At 40.6% G+C, this 19,366-nt stretch overlaps 1 protein-coding gene across 1 annotated transcript; it reads left to right on the top strand.

Moving 5' to 3' along the window:
* The first annotated feature begins 1,939 nt into the window (after nucleotides 1-1,939).
* On the top strand, nucleotides 1,940-10,319 carry adisspa (adipose secreted signaling protein a). The gene is made up of 5 exons (XM_073480865.1): nucleotides 1,940-1,958; nucleotides 3,694-3,830; nucleotides 5,377-5,530; nucleotides 8,262-8,387; nucleotides 10,219-10,319. Exons 1-5 carry the CDS (start codon nucleotides 1,940-1,942, stop codon nucleotides 10,317-10,319), a joined length of 537 nt encoding a protein of 178 aa, XP_073336966.1.
* Nucleotides 10,320-19,366: the final 9,047 nt, after the last annotated feature.

A 19,366-nucleotide genomic window follows, 5' to 3' on the forward strand; every position in this document is an offset into this window, starting at 1 on the left:
TAGTGTCTTCGGCAACTTATATGAGGTAATAATTACAGAATTTATACGTGGAAGAGTCGCTGTCATCCTGTCTGTCCTACCGGCTTTTTGTCATTTCCCTACCTCAGCAGTGAGAGCGAGGCAGCTCCTGTGGTTTACTGATGGCGATAATGTCATGTCATTTATAGCAAAAACCTCTCTTTGTCACTTTCCACGATGCATGGTGGGTCAGGATGTCAATCACAACACTTTATAACAGTATAGGTATGATTACAAGCAGTTTGCTGAGATTTTTAGCTTAAAATATGACAGAAGTTAATGATGCGTACCATCACGCCTCTTTTGGATCCACAAAGAAACGATTCACTCGAGTTAACGCTAACGCAACTCTGTGTTATGTTTCCAAAATATTAGTCCATTAGTCCATAACAATAAGTCTCAAAAAGATATTTTCGAGCACTGTGTCAAAAAAGTGCAACATTACATTGTAAGATTTAGGATTTACTGAAAAGTCTACTGTCACTAATCCAGAGGACAGTACAGAGTAAGCAATCATTTGTCAGTGTGTACAGTGGAAAAGAGTGGAGAGTTACCCTATAGGCCAAAACAGTGTCAATCTACATAGTATTTATCTGCTGATCATTCAATATTGCAGGGGAATATATCAAAATAGAAATACATAGTTAAGGCCTCAGTATGCCTCAAACAAAAGAGATAGTCTGATGTGCCATCCAACCACTTATTCATTTCATAATCATAAATTATATCTGTTCCAAAGGGACAGGTCTTTAAACCTGCTGTCACCTCCTGAACGCACCCACCAAACCACCCCAACATTTTTCTTCAAAATGTCTCTGTCTTGAATGGCTTTGCCATCTTCACTCCACAAATTGTCCAAATGGTGCATACTTTAGGAAAGTCTTTAGTTTTTTTTTCGAGAACCCAACCGATATACTGGTTAGCCGGTGTTGGCTAATCACAGATATATCCTGTCCGGGTCTATGTTGTCTGATACACACTGGGATGAAACCTTATTAATTTTAACATATAATGTGGAAAAAGATGTTTGAGGTCATTTATGATTAGTCCATTTCAAGGGATGTTTACTGTTGGTGCACTGATATCATTTTATACAATACATTTTATCCATTTATCTGTAAAATCCTGCCTCTATTTTGAAATCTTTGTTAAAAGATAACCTCATTTATATAACCACATAACCACATTTGACAGGTCATTGCAAAGAAATTGTTTATGGGGCGCTTGTTAGCTCAGTTGGTAGAGTGCGTGTCCCATGTACAGAGGCTTTGTCCTCGCTGCAGCGGCCCAGGGTTTGAGTCTGACCTGCGGCCCTGTGCTGTGTGTCGTCCCCCCACTCTCTCATCCCATTTCTTGTCCCCTCTCTCAGCTGCCCTGTCAATAAAGGCCAAAAAATGTGTTTATATCTGCTGATAACTTGTTATCAGAATTTTTTTTCCTCCCTAATATCAGTAATGGCATCGGCTCAAAAATTGAGTATTTGTCAGGCTGTGATTAATTGTACGTTTTCATCAGGAGTGTTTGTGATGGAGGGGCAAGTGCTGCTTTTTTACTTACCTTACCAAGATGTATCCTGTCAGTCTGGGCACTGACAACCTTCTAGTTGCTAACTGGCTTCTCTAACAAAGCTGATCCTCAGCATCTTTTTCTTTATGGATAGAATAGACTAGACAGCAAAGTGTAGGACAGAGAAAGACATGTGCTCTGTACCTTTATGTCCTATAAATCCCAGGACAGAAGAAACATCTCAAACGTGAAGACTGTTTTTATTTAAGAATTTATGCAACACAAAGCAGACATTGTCAGACCTAACAAGTTTGAACATATAACACAGTGCTGTCTCTGTTTCCCTCTGTGTCATTGTCTGTCCTCAGGAGGTCAGTGATGACATCAAGACTTCCTAGGTCCTAACCACATTACCATGGCAACAGGGAGAAAAGGTATGTTTGGCAGTTGATGTGTGTGTTGTGTGTGCATGTGTTTGCATGTGCATGTGTGTGTGTGTGAGTAGGTGCTACTGTTGACTGGCTGTATTTTGGCCTTCATACAGTTAAGTCTGGCTGTTATCACCAGGGGGCAGTGTGTATCCAGAAGTCTGGTAAACTGGAGAAATGCTTCCAAAATGGGTCAGTGACAATACACAGGGGAGTACAGTGTAAAACAACATATAAGATATTCTCACTTTTCTGACAGCTCCCCTCCTTTGTAGTTTAGACATTGTCATAGCCATGCACTGACAATGAACATTTGTATGAGATATGATTCAGTTTTTATCACCTGGGTCTTATTTGTGTTTTAACTTTGTCATTACTTGAGGCTTTGTGTTGACCAATAACACCACTAGAGTGTCAGAGGGCACACTGTACTTTGTCCTCAGAGCACTGTGCGTTTGATGATGTAGCACTCCCCCTATATTGGACTTCCACCACTGGGCAACAGCTGCTTTAAAAATGTTCTAATGCTGTTTGAGCGCCCAATATTTCTACAACCTTACAAAACGTTTTCAGCTCACTTATTACCTTTAGAAATTCAACAGTTTCCAGTGAAAATTCAAAGATTCATGACCTGCAGGACCTAATAAAACCACGGAATGTGTTTTTAATGTCCAACTCATCTGCCTTCATCACTACATTACATGTGAATGTGAATCTCCTACTTCAGCACTCAGTCGGTTGCAATCACTTTAGATGTTTGTTACATTAGACCTGTTACAGTTGTGTTGTCCAAAAGGCATAGTGTCAACTTATCAAGATGTTTCTGTTGACTCACATCTGATCTTTCCAATCTTTGTTTGCATCTTCAGTGTATTGCTTTACAGGAATAAATTCAAGATATAATATGTATAATATGTTTCTGCATTAAACAGTAAAAAAACAACAACTAAGTGTTTGTTCTGTATGTTGTTGAGTTGTGTACTTACATCATCCCAAATGTTTCCAACAATGTTTAAACAAAAGAAAAATAAAGGACAGACTTTTTGGGCAGGACGACCTTCTTCAGTGTGTATTCTAGCAAAATCACAGTAAAATGACACAGGTGTGCTAATTAAAGGTTATCCGAAACTGCACAACAGGTATACCCCAATAGGGGGAGCTGTATCCTTTTGAAGGAGAGCAAAGGAGCACGCAGGGTCTCATACAAACAAAACAACATCTCACAACAGAAGAGCACCTAACTGTATCACAGAAACAGCAGGACCAGAGAATCCACCAGTTTACTCAAGGTAACGTTTCAAGACTAAACCTAACGTGACTACAAATCAGCAAGTGTGACTGTTTAATGGTGTGTTCACCTCCAGCCATGCATATTTGCACAAGTTTGACTACATGGCATCATTTGTGATTGTTAACCACTCCTGAGAGTGTCTATTCACCCCAAACAGTCAGACTACTTTACTACTTTTAATCCCAAAAGTAAAACAGTAATCTCTGAGCTCCTTTCACGTCTGCAAACAGCTCTGGATCAGAGTTTATTCCTCCAGAAGGTCTGGCTCTGCAGCCGACTCTCTTTTCCAGAGCTTGTATTAAAAACATTCTGTTCTGTTTTTGCTTTGTTGCAGCTTTGGTCATATACACACATTTTTACATTTAACCATCATAGTTCACCATATTTCCATTATTGTTACTGATACCTTGATTGCTAGATGATTTAAAACCTGTGTTTGTCTGTTACCAGGCTCCACCTCCAAGGCAGGTGGGGTGCATTTCCCTGACGACGATCAGCCCCCCGGCTCTCCAACGCGGAGAGACGACCATTCAAACCTCTCTACTCTCATTGCTATCCTAGAAAAGGATGGCAGCTACTTGGTCAAGGTGTGTGTGTGTGGATGGACAAAGAACCCAGGGGGCTGTTCATGGCACGTCACATGCATGTCCTCATTTGTGTGTGAATGAATTAGTCACATTATTACAAACCCGATGACAGGCCAGATGGGTGACAAGAATGATCCGGGATCAGCAAGAACTGTAGCAGTGTGAATATTCACAGCAAATCTCACAGCACCCTGACCTGTAGATGTTAAATGTACTGGTGTTGACCACAGTGGTGGACAAACAGCTCAGCCAATATCAGCACACTTAAAGCAGATATAATCTATATTTTCATAGTAACAATGAGTGGATTGACAATGTGAAATGGGTCGCAGTGATCTGCAGTTCCTTGAGTTCTGTTAGAATGAGCTTCAAATTACAACTCATTTTTTTTGTTTTTGTTTAAAGAGTTCTGCTCAGCACTATTCTCAGTCACAATTGGACAAAAATAAATAAATGAAAGGAAAGCTTATCAAAAGTATTTGTTAATATGTGTGAACTTGTCGTCTCATTACTGAACGCTCAGAACACTGAACCCGAACCCTGAAACATTGATTGAAGCTACATTGCAGAGAATGGGCATGAGCATTACAAGTGAGAATGCTGTGCAGTGCCAGACCAGTTCTGATGGCCACTTCCCGAACGGGGAGTATTTAACCCTTGCCAGACCCATGAGACTTACTAAGTGTCCAATAAGGTTACTCTTATTACTCATCTATACATATGAGAGGATTCTATTGGGTATTTGTCTAAGTCACCTTTTGTGGTCTTCAGGTCACATTTAATACAATCTAACAGGAGACTGGAGACAGGCAATGCCATCAGGACAGCTGCCCTAACCAGGCATCTGCAGGAAACACAGAGCTTAAATGGCCCTCAAGCTTTACCTTTAACCACTGTGTCACTTCTCTGCATTGGTATCAGCACTGATGAAAGGAGCCTTCAGATATTTTACTAAAATAGAAGTAGCAACATCACAGTGTTGAAATACTCTTTAACAAGCATTAAAAAATCAGTTGGGTAAAAGTACAAAAGTATCAGCATCAAAAAATATTTAAATACTAAAAGAAGAAGTACTTATTATGCAGAACGGCCCATTTCAGAATGGTATATATACATATACATTACTGTATTATAATTATTCTTTATTGTTGCAGCTGGATAGCTGATAATAGATCATAATTTACTGAATGATTTATATTTGGTTAATAATTTAAATCTGTAAAGTTACTAATAATTATGTTATTCTTCTTCTTCTTCTTCTTCTTCTTCTTGTTCTTGTTGTTCTTGTTCTTCTTCTTGTTCTTCTTGTTCTTGTTCTTGTTCTTGTTCTTGTTCTTGTTCTTCTTGTTCTTGTTCTTGTTGTTGTTGTTGTTGTTCTTCTTCTTGTTCTTCTTGTTCTTGTTCTTGTTCTTGTTCTTCTTCTTCTTCTTCACCACCAGACAACCATAAAAATGTAACAACAGCTACACCCCCTCTTCATTCCCCTCCTTGTTTTCCCGACTTTGTCAGTTACTCTTTGTCTCTACTCTGTCGTTCCTCTCTTCAGGCTGGTTTCCTGAAGAGCCACCACTGTTATGAAATTGTCTTCACTGTCCCTGATGTCCCCACACTGGGCAAAGAGCTCTCCTGTCTTCCTTCCTCTTCTCCAACCAGGAGGTCCTCCAGCCTCCGGGTCCATCGTATTAACTCCACAATGGAGGGTAAGTTCAAACAATGCAAACAAACAAGTGCATTTCCATAAGTATAACTATTGGTCTCTTACTTCATTATTGAAACAGACCGACACAGTTGTCATTTTCACGCCCAGCGCCCACGTTGTGTAAATAACAAATGTACTTGCTCCCACCTGTGCACCCCTGGGCGGGTTGGTCTTAAAGTGAGGTGTGGTCAGGCGCACTGATGATGGATTGCTGTGTTGAAGCAGTGGAAAGTGACAGCACCATAGACCAACAAAAAAGCTGGTCTGAAGTTAAAAGTCTGTTAACAGTCTGTTTCCTGATATTTAAAGGACACATTAGAGGCTCCTACACAGGCGGGTTCACACCGTTCATACACTCTGATTTTATGATTTGAGAGGCTGCTTTCAGTTATTTTAAACATTTCCATTCACAGTCATGTCGCTGTAATAAATATCGTGGCACATTTAATCAGTGAAACCAAAAGCTGTAGTTTTAAACTCTCCAAAGGAAACAAAATTAAACATTTATCTTCTAAAATAAATATGAATCTCAGGATTTATCAGGATAGCTGCTTAACTGTGTGTGACCTGTCCATGTGTAGAAGAACACAGAACATTAATTAACATGAAATACTAACCGATCCTGTCTGGAGATTTAAATTATCAGTCATTAATATTTTCCTCATTAAAGACGTATTTCACATGAACGTAGAAGCCTGATCCAGGGAATGAGATCCACGCACACGCAGAGGGATGCGCACCAGCGCTCCTCCTCCTCAGTATAATATCAGTTTATTTTTTCATATGCAGTCAAACAGAGTTGTTGATGGGACAGGTGATTGTGAGGATCCAGCAGCAGAGGATCACATCCCTGTCCCTAAGTAGAGACCAGTGTCAAGCCCTGGCGCACCTGGCTCTCAAAGGGAATAGGAGATGACACTCTGATGGGTTAAATTTATGTTATGTCCAAAACACACCCATGACTATTTCAGAGTATAAATACAACCCCTTGCACTGCACTTTACCAGATTATCTGCTGTTTAACTAGCAAAATGGACTTGGACCTATACGCACTTGCGCCATGCGCTTAAGACAAAGTGCCATAGACACTTTGAATTTCAAACATCCTGTGTATATTATAGTGCCACCTTAGTGTGTGTTTCTTTCATCATTCTATCATTAGCAACATTATATCCCATGGATCTTTCTTTCTAGTACAACAGCAGTTATCTATTTCAGTCTCTCAGGAAGATGAAGGAATGTCTGTATGAGACAACCCTTTTGCATTACGGAGGATAGTGGAGCAGAGCTGAGGTGGGACTTTAACTCTCTGGCCATTGTTCCAAAGATGCTTAATGAAGCCTTCAAATCAAGTATGTACCATGCAGCTCAGGGACTGACACTGCTTTGATTGATACAGCTGAGTGAGCAAATTCCAGCACAGCAAAATCATGTTTCAAAGTGCATTTGAAGCACAAGTACAAAATAGACTGCACTGTCAGTGTCAGCACTGTGTGTGTCTGATGATTATCCACAGTGAATGAAGAAAGCAACTGTCTCTTTCTCATCCTACAGTATCTCTTCTTATTTATCTGTCTGTAGGTACAAAAGTAACTGTACATATTGTTTCTTTTTTTTTAAATGTAATATCGTAATTATTATTAGCATGATGAGGCTTCAAACAGCCATCCCCTTTATACCTTGATCACTTCCCTTGCTCCTCTCCCTCGACATCAAAACAAAGTTATTGGCTTGATAAGACTCATGCAACTGAATTTATGAGATAGTGTAAATAAATACACCGATCAGCATAACATTATGACCACCTGCCTAATATTGTGAAGGTTCCCCTTGTGCAGCCAAAACAGCTCTGACCTGTCAAGACGTGGACTTAAAGGAATAGTTCACTTTAGAACGAAATTCAGTCATTATCGACTCACCCTCATGCTGATGAGAAGTCCGGTGTAGTTTCTTATTCCTCAAAGTGCAGCTGGAGACCCGCAGGGGTACCGTCCTGCAGCAAAAATCCATATAACGGGCGTCAATGGTGTCTGACAAGAAAAGGTCCATAAAACTACACAAAAACTTTGTAATATTCCTCCATACTGATCGTCCGCTGCAATCCAAGTGTCCTGAAGTGGCAACATCCAGAGTTTACTCGAAACAACAGCCATTTACTAACATTTTACAGCCTAAAAGGTTACTATGCTATATCTGCCTGGAGGCACGCTCCCGCGTGCACGTGAGTCTCCCTCGTGCCCCGCTCGACCTCTGAGGGTGTCCTGTGGTGTCTGGCACCAGGGCGTTTCATAGTGGATCCTCTGGGTCCTGTATGTTGGGGGGTGGGGCCTCCATGGATCAGACCTGCTCCAGCACGTCTTACAGATGCTCGATCAGATGGGTTCTGGGGAATTTGGAGGCCCGGTCAACACCTTGGGCCCTTTATTGTGTTCCTCGAGCTGTTCCTGAGCAGTGTTTGTGTGTGTCAGGGCACATTGTCCTGCTGGGGAGCCACTGCCATCGGGTAGTGTTGTTGTGATGAAGGGGTGTTCTTGGTCCACAACAGTGTTTGGATGGGTGGTGCGTGTCAAGTGGCATTCACATGAATGCCAGCAGCCAAGGTTTCCCAGCAGAACATCGCATTGTGATGAGATGATCAATGTTACTCACGTCACCTGTCAGTGGTTTTAATGTTGTGGCTGATCGGTGTATATATGTAGAGATTGACGAACCCTCTCCCTCCCCCTCTTTAGGAGGAGTAAAAGTAACATGTGAGTACAGGACTCACCAGGAGGGGGTGCTGCAGGAGGAGATCACTCTGATAACCAGAGGGAGGAAAGACAGTGGTCTGAAGATCAGACTGCAGGCCAGGGTCATTGGTATGTGCTAATACACACACACACACACACACACACACACACACACACACACACACACACACACACACACACACACTGAATTTGTTACTATTCAGAGTAAGTTGTTAGTACAGTGTGTCGTGTGTTCACCAGTCAAACTGCAACTTCTGAATGCCACTGCCAGATTAACTTCACAAACATTGTTTTTTCCAAAGATATGTTTGTGATTTTTATTTTGTGAGATCTTTCTGAAGCTGTTTCACCACCAACCACAATTCAGTCAGAGACACTTCAAGGAAATGATCATTTATAGCAAATGGTTCTGCAGTTTGTTTTTGTGAATTAGATGAAGCTCTCAAAGAATCAAAGCTGCTCTGAGGATTCTGGTGAAAGAACTAATCTGCCCTAATAAACACATTCTGTAAATGAAAATGAAGTCTTAAAATAGTCTGACTCACCGGATGTAGACTGTTGGTATAAAGCCTGTCATAGGCCACCTATTTCAGGCTGCAATCCCTCTTCCTGCCACTATCTGTGTGTTACTAGCTTTTTTGCTACATGAAACAAGAACGAGCAGGCCAGCAGGGTTACACTAACACTAACCTGGTCGCTAACATTACAAACCTAAACAAGCTAGCAGCTCTTTACTTTTCTTTTGTGGGGTTTTTGCCATATTAATGCCATGGTTCACCTCCACACATGCAAAACAAGTTTCCCCCTACACTATTCTGCAGGCAGGGATACTGTCGATGCATCCTGGGTATAAAGCCGCCCAAGATGATTGTGATTAGTCTAAAGATTTGAATACATGACAAAGCATTTTTCCTGGCAGAATGATAATTGGTGCAGCCAGACCTTTGTCTCCAGCCCTGACAGAGTAAAACACCAAGTGTGTGAGGTGGAGCTTGGGGTGGCGATGGAAGCAGAATGATGGATCATTTTCACAGAAGACATGATGACATGTCAAAGTAGAAATAGCACAGGTGTAAATGATAAAATGATTGATGAATTCCCTTTAGCTGCGTCAGTTTCAGGCTCCTTGTGCCTGATGGCTCACTGTCACACCGTTATTGCCACTCCCTCTTACAAACAGGCTGGACGTGGAGAGCCTTGCAAATTTGCATGTTAAATTTCAATCTGATTGAAATTTGCATTAATGAATCATTAATTTACATTAATGAATCAGTAATGAATCTATGCTCTATTTGATTAAACAATTTCCTGTTTAATTAAATAGAGCTCCTGTGTGTCCTTTAAGCATTGCATTGTGTTACAGATGTACCGAGCAACATTACACTCAAAACTCACACATATGCAGCACACACTACACACTTAAAACCTGACTAGAATTTGTATTTGGTATGGAATGGGACACAGGTACTGCTGAAATGCAATGCACAAATAATAGCTCCTCCTAACTGTAAATAAAAGTAAAACAGTTCAAGTAAGATCTCAGAAAAATCAACTAGAGACCATCATGTGATGGGATCATACAGATAAAAAACACTTTTTTCTTCTGTCAATGCTGATAATCACTGTAGGACTGGCATGCTAAATTAAAATCCTCCTTTTGTGAAGATAAGACCAGCAGATCAGTGGCATATGAGAATGGGTCAGTCACAGGGCACATCCTGGTTGTTAACTGTTATTTTTTAATCCATCGATGCAGACGAACAATAACTCATAGGACCCGCATTTTGATCACAAAATTCAGCTGCGATGGATGATTCTATGAGAATGAGCCTGACACCTGAGAAGTGCAATGCCAGGAGTGAACAGCAAACTGATGAACAATAATCTGTCTGCACTTCTCTATCCCTCTCACACTCGTCCCCTCCCTCCCTCTGCCCAGACCCACATCACGGGACGCCCATGCTGCATGAGGGGGTGAGATGCCTGGGTGCTCAGAAAGATGCCCACACAAAGCACAGCAGTGACCGTAAGAGGATATGATAAAAAGATACACACAAATAATGTGTATCTGCACAACAGTGCTGTTCACTGACTGGGTCAGGGCCCAGAGTGGTAGTATGAAAACACCAGATTGTGTTTCATCCAAAACTGCTTTATTTGACTGGAGTCAGTGATACTATGGTTTGCTAGTGTTATATTCCAATATACACTACCAGTCAAAAGTTTGGACACACCTTCTCATTAAATGTTTTTTCTTTATTTGTATTATTTTCTACATTGTAGATCAATACTGAAGACATCCAAACTATGAAGGAACACATGGAATTATGTAGTAAACAAAAAAGTGTTGAACAAACCAGAATATGTTTTATATTTTATATTCTTCAGAGTAGCCACCTTTTGCTTTGATGACAGCTTTGCACACTTCTGCCATTCTCTCAGTCAGATTCATGAGGTTGTCACCTGGAATGGTTTTCCAGTCTTGAAGGAGTTCCCAGAGGTGCTGAGCACTTGTTGGCTGCTTTGCCTTCACTCTGCGGTCCAACTCATCCCAAACCATCTCAATTGGGTTTAGGTTGGGTGATTGTGGAGGCCAGGTCATCTGATGCAGCACTCCATCACTCTCCTTCTTGGTCAGATGGTCATTACAAAGCCTGGAGGTGTGTTTGGGGTCATTGTCCTGTAGAAAAACAAATGATGGTCCCACTAAGCGCAAACCAGAAGGGATGGCATGTCACTGCAGAATGCTGTGGTAGCCATGCTGGTTAACTGTGCCTTGAATTTTGAATAAATCACTATCAATGTCATCAGCAAAGCATCACACCTCCTCCTCCATGATTCATGGTGGGAACCACACGTGTAGAAACATCTGCTCACCTTTTCTGCGTCCCACAAAGACACAGTGGATGGAACCAAAAATCTCAAATTTGGACTCATCAGACCAAAGTACAGATTTCCACTGGTCTAATGTCCAATCCTTGTGTTTCTGGCCCAAGCTATTGTCTTCTTCTTCTTGTTCTTCCTCAGTAGTGGCTTCTTTGCAGTAATTCGACCATGAAGGCCTGATTCACGCAGTCTCTTCTGAACAGTTGATGTTGAGATGGGTCTGCTACTTGAACTCTGTGAAGCATTTATGTGGGCTGTAATCTGAGCTGCTGTTGATTTGTGGTTTCTGAGTCTGGTAACTCTACTGAACTTATCCTCTGCAGCAGAGGTAACTCTTGGTCTTCCTTTCCTGGGGCGGTCCTCATGAGAGCCAGTTTCATCATGTGTTTGATGGTTTTTACGACTGAACTTGAGGATACATTCAAAGTTCTGGATATTTTCTGGATTGACTGACCTTCGTGTCTTAAAGTAATGATGGACTGTCGTTTCTCTTTAGTCGAATAGCGCTATTCACTGTATTGAACTATGTACCAACCCTACACAATTACACAAATTAACTCTTGACAAGGCGCAGCTGTTAATTAAAACCATTCCGGGTGACTACCTCATGAATCTGACTGAGAGAATGCCATCAAAGCAAAAGGTGGCTACTTTGCAGAATATAAAATATAAAACATATTCTGGTTTGTTCAACACTTTTTTGTTTACTACATAATTCCATATGTGTTCCTTCATAGTTTGGATGTCTTCAGTATTGATCTACAATGTAGAAAATAATACAAGTAAAGAAAAAACATTGAATAAGAAGGTGTGTCCAAACTTTTGACTGGTAGTTTATATGTTGGAAAATTACAGGTCAGTCAAATAATGAAATAAAAATGGATGCTTTTTCACAAGAGTCAAAAGTCTAGAGCCATATATAGTTGCTAACAAGACAGCTTGAAAACCACCAGCTTGCAGCTGTGGATGGCAACTGCTGTTTAATTTAGATAGCCACGAAGCCTCCGTTGATGGAGTACAGTAAACCAGCACTCAACGTTTATACCAGCTCACACACGCGCGTGCTCGCGCGTGCACACACACACACACACACACACACACACACACACACACACACACACACACACACACACACACACACACACACAACCACACACAAAGCCACTGCTTGCTATGATCAGCAACAAACATGTAGTAATGAACTTTAAAGTCACAGCAGCAAACCAAGGAAAGTTTTTGACTTTTGACTCATACTGTCCTGTTGCTTTACCATGTCCACCACCTACCATAAAGAACACTGTTCAAAACACAGTACAGTGAATTGTTTGTGGTTCACATTAAAATAAAGTAGACTTGCATAATGGCAATTGTAATAATTAATGTCATTCCTCTGTTAACTTTAAAGGCATCAAAAACAGAACCAGCTGGAGTATCTTACATGTTTTAGCTCTTCTCTTAATTTGACTGCATATCTCAATATAGAATTAGATTAACTGATCAGGATTTGTGCAGGATTACACACATTTACTGCTGTCCTTGTAGTTTTACTTTGGCAGCGTTGGCACTGTTTGCAGCTTTCTGAACGGACACACTTTACTGTAGGAGCTGGACTAGTCCTGTATTTCCTGTAGCCATAAATATAAAAAGATGACATTATGAGGATTTCCCATATAACCACACTGTTGTATTTTTAACTGTAGCCAGCAATTAAAACTGCATTGTGTTGCAAGTATTATATGGCACGATACTATTAGAATATGTTTAAATATGTTGGCATCCTAAAAAGCAGAATTGTTGTGCAACACATCCTTAATGGAAAATTCTGGTATTTTTAAACCTGGGCCCTATATTCACACGTTCTGGTGTGTAAATTATTCATAATTACCAAACGTTTTGGAATCGGTCCAGTAGATTGCCTCAGCTGAAAGGCTGCAAAGTAATCCTTTGGGCCGTATCCAGGCGTCAAGTGTTTTTTTCACCGAAGGCTGTGGTTGTTATTCAACACTACAGAAATGATTCCCACGGACATAGAGCTTTTTGTTGAAGTGGCAAAAACAAGCACTTTCTGTGAGTTGCCCCAAAGGATTATGTTACAGCCATTGCAGCCAGCTGAGGCAATCTACGGGACCAATTTCAAACTTTTGGGAAGTACGAATCATTTTACGCACCAAAGCCTGTAAATACCTATATTTATTATAGGATTAAAAATACTGGAATTCCCCTTTAGGACCATGAAGTCTGTTTTTTTTTTTTTTTTACTGTTTGTGGTGCAGAACACAATCTGAACTGAAAAAAAACTGTCTTTGATTGAACAAGAAATGCTGTTCTTCTTCTTCTTCTTCTTCTTCTTCTTCTTCTTCTTATTTTTATTATTATCATTATTATTATTATTATTATCCATGTTATTATGAATCATTTCTCTGCAGACCTTTTATTATAACTAAGGAGTACGTATCATTGTCTGTTTTGGAAATTTTATCTGCCTTAAGCATGTTCTCTGTTGACATCAGTGTAGCCTTCTTCATGTGTATTATGAGACTTTACATTAGCAAATGATACGTCATTGAATTGCTGTAAACGTACTGGTAATGCTGAAACAAAAAGAGATTGGGGAGTTTTTCTCTTCTATTTGCATGATTGATACTGTATCTCATGAAATGTAACCAAATTGACTGTCTTGGCCAAATAATTCCAGGTGAATGACAGACCTGTGTGACAGCAGAAATGTGTCAAATCTTTGTTTGTTTGTTACCATACTGTATTTATTGACTTTAGTAAAAGGAAGCTGCAGCCTCACTTGTTACAGTTACTTATTACAGGAATAGCACGTTTTTGATAAATTGTCTGATTTGAACTAAGATAATCAGGGTATTCTTGGTAGATTATCAGCTCCATTCATTATGTAATTGAGTCTATGCTAACCCTTTAGCACACAGTACATTAAAGTGATAGTTGGGTCTTGTATAGATGTTGTACGGTTGAGGGATTGTAGTGCCAAAGGAACAGGCTGTCTGACAGCAATGTAAAAATAACAAAAATGCTCAAGAGCGTACACTTCAACAACTATACATATTTTTTAGGTTACTAGATCACATTTCACAGTTTTACTGGAAATACTTAGTAGTTCCGTAGGTGTCCATTTATCAGAATTAATTGACACCCTGCAGCTAAACAGAATTGAGTGTTCACTCAGACCATGGTGTAAAAATAATACCATCACCTTTGAACGTCAGTGATTTTGAAAAACATTGCTTAGTTGAGGCTAGCAGGCCTCAGTAACACTTCCTCATACCAGTGACCTATCACTCAACATGACTATTAGTGTTGGAATGGCCTGTGATCTACCAAAGGCTCACTAATGACCAAACATGTTGATTCTGAATTTATTTTCTGTTCATTAAAACTTTGTTGATCGTGGATGTGTGACCTGCAGTGTGTGTTCATATGTGGAGCTTCATTGTCTGAATTGTGACCTGCCAACACAGTGTGTGTTCTTACGCGCTTCTGTCCATCAGGACTGTACCGTTTTCAGCTGAATGTAAATAAAGTATTATCTCACATGTACGCTGTACAAGGTAATGCACTTTTCTGTTTATTTGAATTTATACTACATAGGTGTCTCTCTGATCCTCCCTGTGAATGTTTTGGACATGATATATGGGTAAAAAAAAAAGTACATTGACTGCTTTACATTCAGCGCTGCCCTTTAAGTCCGTTTGTTTCAGCTTATGATCACATAGACTCTGATGTTGATGAAGGTTCTCAGTCATCCAGGTCATGGTAAATCTAGGTGCTGTATTGTAAGCAACTGGACTTGTTTCGGTTTCTTAAAGACGTTTCCATTCTCATCCAAGAGGCTTCTTCAGTTCTAACTAACTGGAGGGGAGTTGCAGGCTTTTAAACTCTGTGTGGGAGTGTCCTTACAGAGTCGTTAAGGACACATGAGAGCTCTGAGTTTCAGAGTCTTTAGGGCCACTTGTGGGTCGTTGACCCAACTGGTCTTAATGTGGGATGTTAGGGCTAGGTGAGCCCAGGTGTGAATGGTTGTTAAGCTGTCTGGGGAGAGAACTCAGTACTGTATTGTAGGTGGTTGATAGGTAATGTCTTAGGCCACCTCCTCTGTTCAAAGACGGTCGTTCCAGTTTGACATAGATGGATTCTGTTACTCCTCTTTCAAACCATCTGTCTTCTCTGGACAAGATGTTTACATTGTTGTCCTCAAAGCAATGATTTGTCCCCTTCAGATGTAAGTGGACAGCAGAGTCTTGACCTGAGGAGTTGGTCCTCCTGTGTTGTGCCATTCGTTTATGTAGAGGTTGTTTTGTCTCCCCAGTGTACAAATCTGTGCAGTCCTGGCTGCATTGAACAGCATAAACTCCATTACTCTGTTTATGCCTGGGTGATTTGTCCTTAGGATGGACAAGTTTCTGCCTCAGTGTGTTGGTGGGTTTGAAGTGAACTGGGATATGATGTTAAATGAAGATCCTCCTGAGTGTCTCAGATGTTCCAGCGACATAAGGAATGATGATGTTACGTTTTCTCGTCTCCTCTCTGTCTGCTCTGGATCTTTTAGAGGTTTTGACAAAGGTCCAGTTTGGGTAATCACAGGTTATTAAGTGCTCCCCTGATGTGCTTTTGTTCCTTCTCCTTCCCCTTCTACTCCATTCCAGTTAGTTAGAACTCAAGAAGCCTCTTGGATGAGAGGTGAAACGTCTTCAAGAACCTGAAACAAGTCCAGTTGCCTACGATATACAGTACTTAGATAGACCCCGATGTTAGCTTTGTTAGCTGACATTAGTTAACGTCAGAACTTGTTCCAGCAGGACTGCCAGACCAGTAACAGAAAGTTGAAATTGAAAACCAGTGACACTGAAAAATTGGAAGATTGTCATTGATAGACACATTAAAATTTAAAAAAATGTCCAAATATAATTAAATAAGTTTGAATGTCTGTGTTTTCAGTGCTAATACAACTTTATTTAAATTTCCTTTGTTAGTTCTGTTTTTGGAAGCAAAGGTGAGCTGTGCCACTGTATCCAGTTCTAAAAAGTAGATATATGGTATATATGGCATCGTTAACTGTCGCAGGAGTTAACAACACTCACCTTCACGTTCAAATGGATACATAGTTCACCAGTTGATGGAAAAATCTTGTGTATGTAAAGATTTAAATCTGAAGTAATCACATTCAGTGGCTGCTAGTCCTGCCAACTAGTGAGGAAGAAGAATGGCAAGAACCTGAATGCCTTTACAACAATAAATTGAGGATCTACCATTCTTTGGCCTTTTCATCAAAATTTGCACTGCATAACATAACAGTTCAAGCTGCTGGTTGCCATTTGTTTGTGTTGGCAGAGGAACACAGTTGATGTTGGCTCTGGAGTAATTCTGGCAGTGTTTGACCTTGCAAATCCAGTCATTACTGACTTGGCTCAGTGTGTGGTCTAGTGTATTTACTCAGTTGTATGGTTTATGGTCCTTCCTGACTGTCATGGAACAAAATGTATACAGATTGGTGGAAATACTCTTTATGTGCAAGAGGGTTGAAAACGCAACATCATATTCATCATTTGAATGTCCCTGTTTGCACTTGACAACCAAATACAAATGCTATACCACAACCAACGATTTGAATAATGACAACCTGCTCATATGCAAGAAAAGGCTGACAAACCTCATAGGAAAATATATTAATAATACACCAGCAGTCAGCAAGCACTAGGAGTAATTACTGTCTGCTAGTATGGCTCCCATGAGCAAGAAATTGTAAGACAAAGACAGCTTCTCCTGCTACAACTCAGCCAGGTCGAAGGTAATTACAACAAAATCATTTCATATTTCTCTCCCTAACTGCCAATGAGGCTCCTGGACCTGGTTGTGTGAGACAGTTTATATTCATGATGTCAAAATGTTTGTCCATGCAGCTTTTTCTCTGTCTATTGCACAAGTAAGTGAGTAGAAGACAATACTACTATGGACATTAGTGACCGTGCAACCAATCATTCTCATTGCTGCCCTCAGTGTGGTTTTCAAAATGACATTTGTCTCCCATTTTTCCCCATGCCATGAAGTAACAAAAAAACTTGGGGTTCCCTGGTCTCTCATGAAGGGTATACTTAATAAAAGACCAGGGAGACCCAACTATTGCCAATTTTATAGAAACAGCTTATAATTTAGAATGTAAAATGAAGGATTACATGAAACAGATGTTGGAAACTGTATTAGATTGCATAATATCACAATGTACCGAATCGTCCTGTATTAACAATGTATCCTGCCTGAATCGTATCAGAGCCCCTGTATCTATATATGTATCAGATCGTCTTATAAAGGAGAGATGCACACCCCTAGTGAAAACATAACCTTTTTGTTGAGGGTGATAAATAAATAGTAATCTGTTCCTAACAGTAAACAAACATCTTCAAAATGAAGAGGTCTGTCTGCCTATAATAGAAATAACACACAAAGTGAAATTATATTCAAGTCCAAACACAGAATTTAAGATCACCAACCACTTCCAAAGAAGAGAGTACCTACCGATAACATGGTAGAAAACACAAGCACGAGGTTGTAGCCAGGGCTTAATTTGGAACAGGAGCTGGGACTGGCACCTATTTGATAGGATCCTGCACCTCCTTGGTCACTATCAAATAAATCCTATCCTGTCCTTTTATTTCCCACTGAAGTATCTCAAAAATCACTTGTTTGTCTATTTTGCAGGCATTTTAAATCTGATTTTTAAAAGAGATAGAGGGAACGGTCACGTCACGCAGTGAAACCAAAAGCATAATTAGTTGTTAGGGCCACTTGTGGGTCATTGGTCCAACCAGCCTTCATGTGGGTTGCTAGGGCTAGGTGAGCCCAGGTGTGAATGGTTGTTAAGCTGTCTGGGGAGAGAACTTAGTACAGCATTGTAGGTGGGTGATAAGTAATGTCTTAGGCCACCTCCTCTGTTCAAAGACGGCCATTCCAGTTTGACATAGATGGATTCCGTTACTCCTCTTTCAAACCATCTTAAAAGCCTGCCAACTCCCCTCCTGTTAGTTAGAGCTCAAGAAGCCTCTTGGATGAGAGGTGAAACGTCTTCAAGAAACTGAAACGAGTCCAGTTGCCTACGATACAGCACCTAAACTTACCATGACCTGGATGACTGAGAACCTTCATCAACATAAAGCTTTGAGTTTTGAGCATGAAATGTCAGCTGAGCTGGCATGTGATTTATGCTTCTTAGTGTCTGAATATTTGGCATATGATGTAAACCCCACAAGTAAGTGGGCGTTGGTGTTATGATATGATAAAATGAGTAGGTGCAAATCTGCTACGCTGTCCACAGTTCAACCGATCAAACAGACAGAGAGACAGACAGAATATGTCAGTTTGGTTTCTTAGCCTGCTCCTTTTTGCAGTTGGTAGTTGATCATCGCCCCTAATTCCATTCCCCCCCAATCTAGCTGTCCACAAACAGAGAGGGGGAGAGTCAACAGGGAGGTGAAGGGACAGCCAAGGAGATAGAGAGAAAAAGAGGGAGCGAGCGTCTGCAAACAGTAATGCTCATCAGCTGTTACTGAGCTCCTCTCCCTGCTGATTTTGAGAGATTAATGTGAATGCTCTGATTAAAAAATGTAAATAAATAATGCTCAGTTTGTAACGACAGTTTCAGTTTTGTTAACTGCTAGCCCCCAGGCGTAGAATGTGCTGCAGATTTTGATGTGTTCCCTGACTTTTTTTGAGCAACATGACTGCGCCCTCTGCTGTTCAAACAACAGTACAATGACAAGGTGACAGGAGAATGCATTCACACTGATTTCCCTTGTTACATCCATGAACTTCAGGAGCAAAAATAACCATGTTACAGGTTGGTATAGATATAGTCATAGTCCCCCGACGGCATAACAAAATTCGGTATATCATTACATCTCTAGTATCTTGCTTAACCCTTACATCACGGCCCACTTCGTAGATTTTTCTGTAGCTTTCATTGTAGTTTATCAATGACTTTGATCTCTTCCCAGTCGATGCTGTGACTGACTTTGCTCGGGTGTTCACAGACATTCCCAGTCTGGCTGCTCCAATGTGAGAGTTATGGTAGGAATAGGGGAATGGAATTCATGATTTGGTGAGAAAGAGTGGGTCTTGAGACATACCTTGAACATTACGTGGAAGTACTTGGTCAGCAGCTCATGTGTCTAGACTGAAAATAT

This window comes from Pagrus major, chromosome 1 (assembly GCF_040436345.1).
Source record: "Pagrus major chromosome 1, Pma_NU_1.0".
Classification (NCBI taxonomy): Eukaryota; Metazoa; Chordata; class Actinopteri; order Spariformes; family Sparidae; genus Pagrus; species Pagrus major.